This window comes from Arachis stenosperma, chromosome 3 (genome assembly GCF_014773155.1).
Source record: "Arachis stenosperma cultivar V10309 chromosome 3, arast.V10309.gnm1.PFL2, whole genome shotgun sequence".
Classification (NCBI taxonomy): domain Eukaryota; kingdom Viridiplantae; phylum Streptophyta; class Magnoliopsida; order Fabales; family Fabaceae; genus Arachis; species Arachis stenosperma.
In genome coordinates, this window is record NC_080379.1 from 1,045,315 (window position 1) to 1,057,644 (window position 12,330).

Below are 12,330 nucleotides of genomic sequence, written 5' to 3' on the forward strand. Positions count from 1 at the left end.
AAACCTTGAGATCAGGGAAAAAGAGTACACCTCTGCATGAGGTTCGCTGCTTAGCTGTAGTACCTTCTTAGGTTACATGTGTGCCAGGACCTCGGGAGCTCTCGTTCTTGGAGGTCGGACACTTTGTAGTAACTTTTGTCTAAGACCTCTACTATTTTGTAGGGTCCTTTCCAATTAGCAACCAGCTTCCTTTCTCCTTTTTTTTTGACGATGGTGATGAATATGCGGCTCTCCATCTACCATGGTTGGTGTCTACGAGTGCATTATCCTCGTCTCTGCCGTTTCGTATATTTAATCCAATTTAACTATAGAAGCAGAATCATCATTCCTATTTGATATCCTCTATCTATTGGGAGAAGTTTTTACGGAGTTTCTGGTATCCATAGAAACTGTATTCCAGCCTCTTTTTAATATGTTTGCATCCTATTCATGTCGGGTGGTTGTCTGACCATTTTGTTGATCATCTGTCATTATCAAGAGTTGAGCTCCAGGTCCCCGGCAACGGTGCCAATGTTCCGAGGGTTACCTGAAACGCTGATTTGGACCTGAACGTGAGGTCCAGACTCCTTTAATGGTAGCAACCGACTTGTTGGTGCCGAGGTGCCGTCTGTCCGTGTTTCTCAAGAGGAGGTGGGGGGTGGTACTTGCAAGAGACTCCGATGTTTAAGTTAGCAAGGGTTTTAAGTAGGTTTTTAGTGGAATAGAACGTGAGTTATACTTGGGGGGTGCCAGTGTATTTATAGTAGAGTTTGATTACCTCTTTGGTGGCGGTAGTTCTATCTTATCTTATATCTTAGAAGTTTGTTGAGATCTTATCTTCTAGATGAGATAGAGATAGTAGGATAGATTTGGAGAGATAGTTACCTTCCTCGCGCTTTCCAGGATTATTATGGGTGGACAGTTTGGCTATCCTTCAAACTTCTGCCTAGAGTTCGGCGATTTGAGATAGAAGCTCGGCTTGAGTGGGCTGATGAGCTCCGTTGTCGGTCATGCTGGAAGTTCGGAGATCCTACAAAGGAAATGAACAAAAAGCTAGGTAGAAGAAATATACGGAATGAGAACCTCCGACTCATGGGTTTTCAGTACGGTTAAAAATGCCAAATAGATATTGCATAAGGTAATAGGAACTCACTAAGCAATCTTATACTCCATGCATCATCATATCCATCCTAAGATCTCTCTAATCCATAATTTGGAAACTATCACAAGGGAATTCTAAATCTGATTCAACATTTCCCGTTTTTTAACAACTCTCCAAACAGAATAGAACCAGAATCAGTCCTTAGCGTCAACCAACACCAGCACGAGGAACTTTTCAGGTGAGCAAACACAAATAATGCAAACAAGTAATACACAAGTTGATTCAAGTAAAGCAATTAGCATATAATCATATGGCCTATACAATTAGGCAAACCAGTTACAATTAATCAAACCCAAACAAATCAAACATATGCAAATGATGTATGCCTGCCCTATGACTGATGAGTCTCATTTGTCGGTTATATAGCCAAACCTGACATGTCTGGTAGCGAACCCTGGATAGTTCCTAAGCGTGCATTCCCAAGAGTATATGCATATATTCATAATCATTCATCAATCAATTTTCATCTCATTGGGAGAATCTGGGGAGTTAAAGTGTCCGGTCACAACTTGCGACAAAGGGTCAACAGAATCTATATCTCAACCTGGAGCAAGTGGAGCTGACCCACTGCATCTACCTAGAGAAATTCGTGACTCAGATAAATTTTTATATCACATATCATTCTCAACTAGGAGCAAGTGGGGGCGAACCACTGCATTACCTCAAGAGACTCAAACCAAAACTCGGAACAAGTAGAACAACACTACTGCATCTACCCAGACAGATATATCTCAATCAGAATCAATTTCTATATCAATCTCATTATCCATTTCATTATCAATCTCATTAACAATCTCTCTTCCAATCTCATTTCAATTCATATTCAATAGTAATTAACTCATTCAACATCATCATTCGTCATCATAATCAATTATCACTCATCATCACATTCGTCCTCATCATGCATGCATCAGTTCACATCTTGTTTATTTCCCCCAATTCACTAACTCAACTCTTTATATCTCGTCTCTAACTCCTCTATCTTTAATTACAGTGACTCTAGACTCTTATCGGGGTTTATAGAAGTTTAGAAGGCTAATAGAATAGTTAAAAACTAAAAAATTCAAGTTTTTGCAAAACTGGGTGGACATGCATACGCATGAGGGTAAAAATTGGCATAATCGCGTACGTGGACCACCATTGCGTACGCGAGAAATTTGGACAGTGGAGCTCGCTCACGTACGTATGAGCGTAAACGTGACAAAGTCGCGTACGCAGACCATGTTAGCATATGCATGGGTGTGAGTAGTGACCAACTCTCGCATACGCACAATAGGTTCCGCGTACGCATGACATATCAAAACTTCAAAAATGCTGATATGCTGCAGAAATCAGTTTTTCAACCCAAATTTCAAATATTCATAACTTTTTTCACAAAATTCATTTTTCAATCACTCTTGAACCGTTGGAAATAAGATCGATAAATAAATTTTCATAAAACTCCAATTTTATAAAATTTCCAACTTCAAGGACTGAATTATAACCCACCGAAGTTGGCCAAAAATCAATTTTAACCAAAAACAGAATTTATCAACTTTCCCAAAAATTCACAAGCCAAAATAGTTTTTAACTCAACAAAATGACCCCAAACCACTCCAATTCACACATTAACAATCAACCAAATTCAAACTTATTCAATTTATACATTTCAACTCAAAATCATCTACTTCACATCTCAAATTCTTAAATTCCACTATTCTAAGAAATTCCTAGCGAATTCCACATATTCTACCAAAATTTCCATTCAAACTCATGCATCAACACATAATACATTCGCCAACTCATAGCAATTTAGAAATGTTCAGAAAGTGATAAGTCAATGTCACATTCCCTTCTCAAAGTCTAACTTACCTTATTAAGTTTGTGAATTTTGCAGTGCGACAACAATGCATCAATTATCCTTTAGAATTTGTTTACATAGATATTTGCAGGTTAGCCCCATTTACATCAAAATCTAATTTCAAATACTATATATGCTTTCTAGTTACATTCATAAAAACAAATTAAGGTATGAACATTATAATATAATAATATTAGATATTTTATTATTATGAGATTTATAGTTCAATTTTTGTTGATTTTTTAAGAGAAATAAATAATAAAATTTAAAATTTATTCAAATTTATAAAAATATAATTATTTAAATGTATTTTTTATTAATTTAAATTCTTATATTAAGTGATTTCACGATGCTCATTTATAATCTTACAAGATCATTATTGATCATGTGAAAATTTTAAGAATAAAAAATTGTGCGGTTAACACTTGAAGGCAAATAAGTAGTTCGAATGTGGGTAAGGTTAACTACTTTGGATGAAAGCAAGAGGGTAATGCTTAACTTAACTTTTGGATTTAGCCGTGTTTTTCTGTAATCACTTTTATCTTAACCTAATGTGATCACTAGCTGTGGGGAAAAACCATAGAAAAGGAGAAAAAATTTATCATGTTAACTTAGAAGAAATTATGATGAAACATTTTCTTTTTTTCTATATCTTCAAAAAGGAAATTCAAAGGCAGATTCTACGTCACTTATTAGGGTGGTCGAAATGAGCAAAATTTATCTAGTTAGTCTATTTATTTATTTAATAGATAAAACTTTATCTTTAAAATTATATCGGTTAAAATTTTGAGTTAAACGAATCTGTTTATGAGTTAAACGGGTAGTCTTTTTTTTTGTATTTCTCAAAATAAATAATCATTTTTTTAAAAATATTATTTTTGATCCGATTTAAAAATCCGACTCACCAATTTATAAAAATTCAGTTTGTTAAAGATTTTTAACCGAAAAATGATTTTTTTATGAAAATATTTTTTAAGAAAAATAAAAAGTTAATAGGTTAACCTGTTTAATTTGTCGAATTGATCTAAATAGTTCAAACTAAAAAATTATAGTCTATAAATAAAATAAATTTAAATGAACTAATTCGTATAAATTACGAGTTTAAGCTGGTCGAGTCTAAACAGTCGAACTGACTTGTTTAACAATCCAACTATTTGCTGATGAGTTTTAATGTCACGTGTCACAGATTAATATGAGATTACTTATGAGTTTTAGCATTTCTAATGATTCAAGTACAAAATTAATGGTTTACTCAAGCTAAAATATACCATGAGATTACGAAGTACCATCTACCTACCATAAATAGTATTAGAAGGCTAGAAGTAAACAACGGTGTTGTTGATGGAGTTGGTTGCTTTTAAATTTTAATTGAGAACGACACAACAGAGTACAGAGACGATGGTATGGTCGATGGATGAAAATGTTATAACTATCTCAAATTGCAACTAAAAATGTTATAACTATCTCAAATTGCAACTAAAAGAAGCACGACAATTGGGTGCAAATAGTAAATTTTCAGCTATGCATGGAGGCGCGTCAAAAAGTAAATGATGGTATTTTTTAGCTCGTTAGAATAAAAAATATTAAAAAAAATAGACTAATCGATGAGGTGAAAAAATATAAAAAATAATAGATAAAAAATGTATAAATAAAAAATAATTTTTTAAAAAATACAATAATTTTAGTTATAAGAAAAATCTAATCTGTCCTTTAAAAAAAATAACATGAGTCTAATATTATGTTAAAATTTAAGAAAAACACTAAAAAAATAATTATAATGCATTGAATTGTATAATGATAAATACAATATACGAAATTTTTTTTTTGTTTCTCTAGCATTACCCTATAATATATATATATATATATATATATATATATATATATATATATATATATATATTACCATCATAAATGTTATTATAACATAATGGACTAAATCAATAATAGCGGTGAATTAGGAGTGATGTTGCCAAACTCAACTAACATTGATAATGAATTAAGTTGGTTGATCAAGTAGACAGTTTATTAGTTCGTTTAATTAAGTGTTAGGAATTTGAATCTCATTTTATATATGGAAAAGTATATGGAACTAACTCCAAATAAATCAGTCAAGAATAGAACAATTTGATTAATTATAAATATAGTAATTAGTTTTATTTATTTATGATTTAAAATATTGGTTATTAAATATTTCACCACATTCAAATTAGGAGGAGATACGTTCAGTATCATTGTAACGTAAATCACGAAAATTGATTCAATTAGTTTTTGTCTCTTCATCCTCTTTCTCTCTCCAAATGCCTAAAATATGATAATTCAGAAAATAGATTCATAACCATTCAATTTATAAAGAAAAGAAACATCCTAATGCCTAGCATAAGCACCATTTACATAGATATTTTGGATTCATCCAGATTTATTTGACTGATTTTTGGCTGAAACCATCTTAGTTTTTTAGCATTATTATTTATATATAAAGTAATTTATTGATCAATAACAAATAAATTTTTAAATAAAACTTCGACTTATGATAAATTAATCTTTAGTCTACTATGTTGGACGATACTGTAAAAAAAAAACATTGATAATGATTTTACATTTTTGCGAAGTTAACTGCAGCTTGATGATTCATTGATTTGTGCGATCAAAATAAGCAAGATAATGATGATATATCATATTCATATTTATTGGCTTATTTTAAAGCGTTCTTTCTTATGTGAGAAGTACTTTAATTAAATTAATTTTAATTCTGGTTATTTAGTCATATTCATATTTTAATTGCCACCATCAATAATAATAATAGTAGTGTTGCAATCACCGCAGGCCTCATTATTATTCTAGTTATTTAGACACAAAATCAAAGCTTATAAGATAAAATAAAATTTAATAACATAATTATAATTATAATTATAATTTAATTTCTATATATTATCGGTATAAAAATTTTTTATACAAATATTTAATTATTATATTAATAAAAATAATTAATTTATTCTTAAATTTATTATTTAAAAAGTTATATAAATATGAGTTTAATTAGGTGATCATGTATGTAAAAATCTTTATATTAAACTCTTATAACTAAACAAAAATAATTATATGTTAAAATTATACTATTATATATAGATTTTATCTATTTTTAGGTATATGTTAGTATCATATTTGGATACAATATACACAGTGCAAAAATAACCCTGAAAACATGGATGACATAAATATTATTGAAAGGCAAATGAAGCAAATTAAACGACAAAACACATTTCTAAATTATTGTAGACACAAAAAAAAGAAGTGAGGAGTATAAGGAAGAACGAAGACAATGACAAAACAAATAGTGTAGGGAATCAATTTTAATTTTTTATTTAATATATATATATATATATATATATATTATATTAATAATTTAAATTCAAGATTTATAATTAAAATTTAACATTTTATTTTTTATTTTTAATAATAAATTAGTTTTCAAGAAATAATGTTATATATATTCTTTATTTTATCTCAAACATATTTATATTCGTTCATATTTTTAGGTAATTTTAAAACAAGTTCAATTAGCTAGAGAGTCAATATCTTTTCACTAATATTATATTTTTCAATTATTTTTTATTTTAAATTCCAAATTTTAAAATTTTAAATTTTAAATTATTTCAAAAATAAAATTAACAATATAATTTTATAATATAACGTAACTCATATTAATTAATTAAAATAATTTTTTTATACTTCTTCTTTCATAATTAAATAGGCCATTGACATGTGTGGAAGCCACCAAGCAAATACTGAAATGGTATACATGCACCTTTCTCTTCGTATCATAGTTATTTGACAGGCAAAATATTAAAAATATTTTTTCATAAAAATATTTATTTAATCATATTTTAAAAGTATATAATCTATGAAAGAAAATAACGATTTTAAAAAAATAATAATATTTTTTGTAACACATAAAATTAAGCCAATCAACTATTCAATAATAAAAAAAAGAACATTTTCACATAAAAAATGCTTAATAGAGTTTTTATTAGAGTATTTAGTTTCTCACCATGCCTTAATATTTAGGTAGAGACTACTACAAAGTACTTAGATTTTACTATTTTAGTGATTATTAGGGTTACAAATTATTAATTAGCAGCCGCTATTTTATAGGGAGGGGAAATATGATTATAAGTCATTAATGCAAGGCAAATATCAATGTACAGTCTTCAATATTGATAAGAGAATATTCTATGGAACTTGTTTTTTTTTCTTCCTTCATTTTTATTGTGCTTGTTAATGTTTTTTTAATTAATCAATAATATTTTAGCTAGGAATACCAAAGTTATTAAAATTGAGATCGAGTGAGTTTAAATTAATCTAAAAAATTATTAGTTCATGGAATAAAAAATATCTCATTTTATAAATTTTTTATAAATTTTATTTTCGAAAGATGTGAGACTTATATATAATACACCTCGTTCATGTTCAAAAATAATCAATTAGAACATAAATATTTGTACGTGAGTGGTTCAACAATATTAAATTAAAGAATTATATTATGATATTATATTATAATTGATACTAAGTGATTGGATCTAATTTAATTTTAAAAACTAACCTATTGGATAATAAAAAGAAAAATATTTTTTTATTTGGACAAAAAAAAAATACTCATCATACTTAAAGAAAAATAATACAAACTGAAAAAGTTTATGTAAATTTTGTTAAATTAATTAATTAGGTAATAATAGATTTGAGATTTTTAATTAAAAAAACTGAGCTTTAATTTAATTATGAATGGTGATCGGAGTGTCTCAATTTTGTTCTAAAAGGGATTCATACATAAATTAAATGCTTATCCTAATTAAACCAAACATATTAACAAAATGTATTGGTTGATATAATTTTAGAGTCTAGGGTTTAGAAAATTATGATGAACAAAAGTATCTTCATTTTAGTCAAAACAAAGGCTTATTATCTCCTGTTTGAAAACTTAGCATGCACCTCCTTAATTAATTAATAATCCAATTTTCTTACTTAATTTTCACAACTTGTAGCAGCCTATAAATATGAGAAAGTTACATCTTTATCATTGCCACATACAACTTTTCAACAGAGGAGGAAAAAGAAATTAAATTGTACTTCAAATGGAAAAGTTTTCATCCAAGTTTTTCATTTGCATTTTATTTGCAGCACTTCTTTTGCTATATTCCCCAGCTAGATCCCAAGAATTATTTGGTAAGTACTAATAACTATATATACTTTATTTTTTTATATGATTATTAATTTCTTTTATTAATTAGGGTGTGTTTGTTTTGTGTTTTTTTTTCGATATTTTGATAAAAAAAAAAGAAAAAGTTGAAAATAAAAAAAAAACTGAATTTTATTGTTTTTACCATTTTTATTTTTTTCACAAAATTTTAAAAGTAAAAACTAAAATATAAAATAAAAATTGAAAATAAAAATACAAATCAAATGTACCTTTATCTAGAATACAATATATATTCGATGAGATGAATTTATTATTTTTTATTTATTTAATTTTGTTTTTGTCTTTGTGTAAAACAAATTGTTTCATAGACTTTTTATTTCATTTACAACATCACATACACTATTTAAATTTTATAATTTTATACATATATATGTTTAGTTTATTTTTTATGATTTTTAATTTCCTCCTTTAATTAAGATGTGTGTGTTTAGTTTACAGTTTTATTTTTTGTATTATTTTTATTGTTTTTTATTTTTATTATTTTTTTATAAAATTCTAAAAAAATGGATATGTAAACCAAATGTAGGCTTATTTTTCATGAACTAGTGTTAGGAGGATATGATATACATTTGATGTGTATAATTATTGCTAATATGTTTTTTTCTATTTAACTAATTAATTACAGAGGATGAGGACGAGTATAATTATGATGAAAATAGTAACAGAGGACCATCTCATTGGGGAAACATAAAACCAGAATGGAGAACATGCAAAACTGGAAGAATGCAATCACCAATTGATTTGAATAAGAAGAGGCTTCAACTGGCTAGACTAGGACCCCTTAAATTGAACTACAACCCCTCCAATGCTACCCTTAAGAAAAATATTTATGAAATTGAGGTAAATATGATTTTGATATGAGTATTTAATTTTCTTAATAATTAACAATATAATACACACATGTCACTGAAGATTATGGCGGTAATTTAGTGACGGTTATATCAACAGTTGTTAAAAACTATCGTAAATCTTAATTTCTGCGTTTTAAAAGACGATGATGGTTCTTAAATTGTTGATAGTCTATTTTGTAATGATTTTAAACCGTCGCAAAACTAAAAAAAAATATTCGTCACTAATTTTCGCTTCTTTTATAGTGCAACAAATAATTTTCTATTAATTAAAAATAATTTAAATATAAATAATTAATAATAGTTGTATTTTTATATGAAGAAAAAATATTTGGTGTACAAATAGTATTATTTATTATTTTTTAGGCAAGTTATTCAATTAAATCACTTGACAACATATATTACATATATACCCCAATATAATGCCTTAATATTTAGTTTCTAAAGGTGCATCTTGGAATTTGAATTCAAAACTATAAAAAATAAAATAAATTTATTTATTATTTGACTAATTCAAATTTTTAGTAGTTCAATAATCAAATAGCGACGGTTATATCAACGGTTTTTAAAAATTGGTGCAATAATTAACTCCCGTGTGCTAAAGGATGCCAGCTGGAAAACCATTGAAAATCGATTTTGTGACAGTTTATAATTGTCGTAAAATACAAAAAAAAAAAACTGTCGTTATTATTCATGTCTGTTATAGCGAGTTAAGTATGATAAATAATTTAGTTACCAATGTATACATACATCGTTAAGCAAATAAAAATTGACTCCCTTAAATTTTTGTTTTTCGACTAATTGGTTGTTTTATTTGTTTGACTAGTTGCTGTTTCTTGATCCAACAAGCTCTCTAACAATCAATGGAACTCGTTATATACTTCAAAATTTACATTGGCACATTCCATCTGAGCACACCATTAATGGACGAAGGTACGTATATACATACATGCCATACATACATACATACATGTATGCATGCATATATAGGTTGCCAATACTCTTATATTTAATTATTACTTTCTAACTTCCATGCTTGATAAATTAGTTATATGTTCATATACTTCGATTATTATTTCATATACTTAATTATCTCTTATTTAGTTCATAAATCATCTGAAAAAAAATTATCCCATATGTTTCGTTAAAGTAAACATTACCCATAAATTACTTATTAATTATTAGTAACATATATATATATATATATATATATATATATATATATATATATATATATATATATATATATATATATATTATTGCAGACTGGATCTAGAGGTGCACCTGGTGCATGTGCATCAAACTCCAACAACTAATCTAACAGCAGTGATTGGAATATTTTTCAAGATTGGATCAAGAACAGACCCACTATTGGTATTGGTACAATAATTTTTTGATTGATTAAATTTAGGATAACTATCAAAATGATATCTGAAAGCTTATATCACTAACAAAAATAATTTTTAAAAATACGAACAATAAATAAATCTTTAAATAATTCAAAACGTAACAAAAATAATTAATAATACTATATTTTTTATAAATGATAAGAAAAACTCTTACATTAAGTAAATAATTTATTCATTTTATCCAAATTTTTGCGTGACATTTGAATAATATTTAAAAGATGCACACAAAAATCTATAGCAAATTTGATCTCTAAATTTTTTTTCCCAAACCAAGTTGGTAGTTCACATTATTTTTTTTAATTTATTTGATATAAAATTATTAAATTTTAAGAATAAAAATATTTTATTTTTCTAAGAATTTGCAAAAATTGCATCGAAATTTGATCGCTATTTTTTATAATATATATTTAATATTTAGTTATTTTTGTCGTATTTTTTAATTTTTCGTAAATTTATTTGTCATTTATATCTGTTGACATTATTTTTGTCACTAATGTGAATTTTTGGATATTATAATATTGTATTGTTATATAGCGTTTAATTTCGATCCATATATATAACGTGGCCATTCAATTTATGTTTAGATAATTTTTTAAATTAGTTATTTTTATTGATGTTATAGTACACAATTTATTCTTGGTATATATTATATTTTGAAATTCTAATAAATGATTTTGTAGCTAGAGGAAGATTTGAAGGCACTTTCTGGGTTAAGTGTTGGAGCGAATAGATCAGTGGGTGTATTTGATCCAAGTGTGATTAACATAGAAAGAGACTTATACTACAGATACATGGGTTCCTTGACTACTCCTCCTTGTACCGAGAATGTTACTTGGACCATCCTTAAACGGGTAATTCAATTTTCCAACTTATTATTAACAAAAATATTATTCGTGTACTAAAATTAACTACTAAAATCAATCACTAATATATTTGTATATAAATATACATATAATTTAATTTATTTTCAATGTGTATTTATATTCCAGTATACATATAATTTATACTAATAACTAATTTTAGTGACTAAATTTAGTATACACATAACATAATTGTGTTATTAATTACTATAAATTCTTTTATATAGGATAATTTCAGGTGAGGACATTTTAAAATCATATTAATTTTAATGGGATCTTATATATATGACATCAGTAATTACTCATCTTAAAATATTTTTATGTAAAAATAATAGTATGTTTAATAATTTAATAGAATATATCAAATTATTTAATAATATCTATTATTTTCAATTGATGAGAATATTTTAATTTTATGTAATCAGTCACTTATATATGTATACATAATAGAAAAAGTTAACTAATAGAGATCTAAAATTGTTCAGGTTAGAATCGTTAAAAAGGATCAAATCAAGCTGCTTCAGAATGCTGTTGCTGATGTAAGTTTTCGGCTCTTAATTAAAACGATGACATAATATATATATTTTACACAAATAGTTGATTTAATATACATCTAATTTTTGGTATATACATAATACAATTTAATTCAATCCAAAATTTGTTGAAAAAGATAGAATAATAATTGGAATAATGTGTGAAATTGGGACATATGTTGCAGGATTCGAATGGCAATGCGAGACCAATACAACCAACAAACAATCGCAAAGTGCAGCTCAATAAAGAGTATAATTAATTAATTAGACTCCAATAGAGGCACTCGCAATTCATCATCATTATATGCTTATATTATATAAGACTACATGGAAAAATATAGGAAAATAAATGTCTCCATTAACTATATACAAAATATGTACACTCCAATAAAGAATTGCGAAACTCTTCTTCAAATTATTATTATTATTATTATTATTATTCATG

General features: G+C 26.7%; 1 protein-coding gene across 2 annotated transcripts; it reads left to right on the plus strand.

Moving 5' to 3' along the window:
• The first annotated feature begins 8,065 nt into the window (after positions 1–8,065).
• On the plus strand, positions 8,066–12,324 carry LOC130970560 (alpha carbonic anhydrase 7-like). 2 transcript variants are annotated; one of them, XM_057896676.1, is made up of 7 exons: positions 8,066–8,201; positions 8,861–9,075; positions 9,910–10,016; positions 10,349–10,463; positions 11,173–11,343; positions 11,838–11,891; positions 12,071–12,324. In XM_057896676.1, the coding sequence occupies exons 1-7, from the start codon at positions 8,111–8,113 to the stop codon at positions 12,143–12,145; spliced, it is 828 nt and encodes a 275-aa protein (XP_057752659.1). In that variant the 5' UTR covers positions 8,066–8,110; the 3' UTR covers positions 12,146–12,324. The 2 variants fall into 2 exon arrangements, with proteins under 2 accessions (XP_057752659.1, XP_057752660.1); XM_057896677.1 differs by having other exon boundaries at positions 10,349–10,457; positions 12,071–12,322.
• The last annotated feature ends 6 nt before the right edge of the window (positions 12,325–12,330 follow it).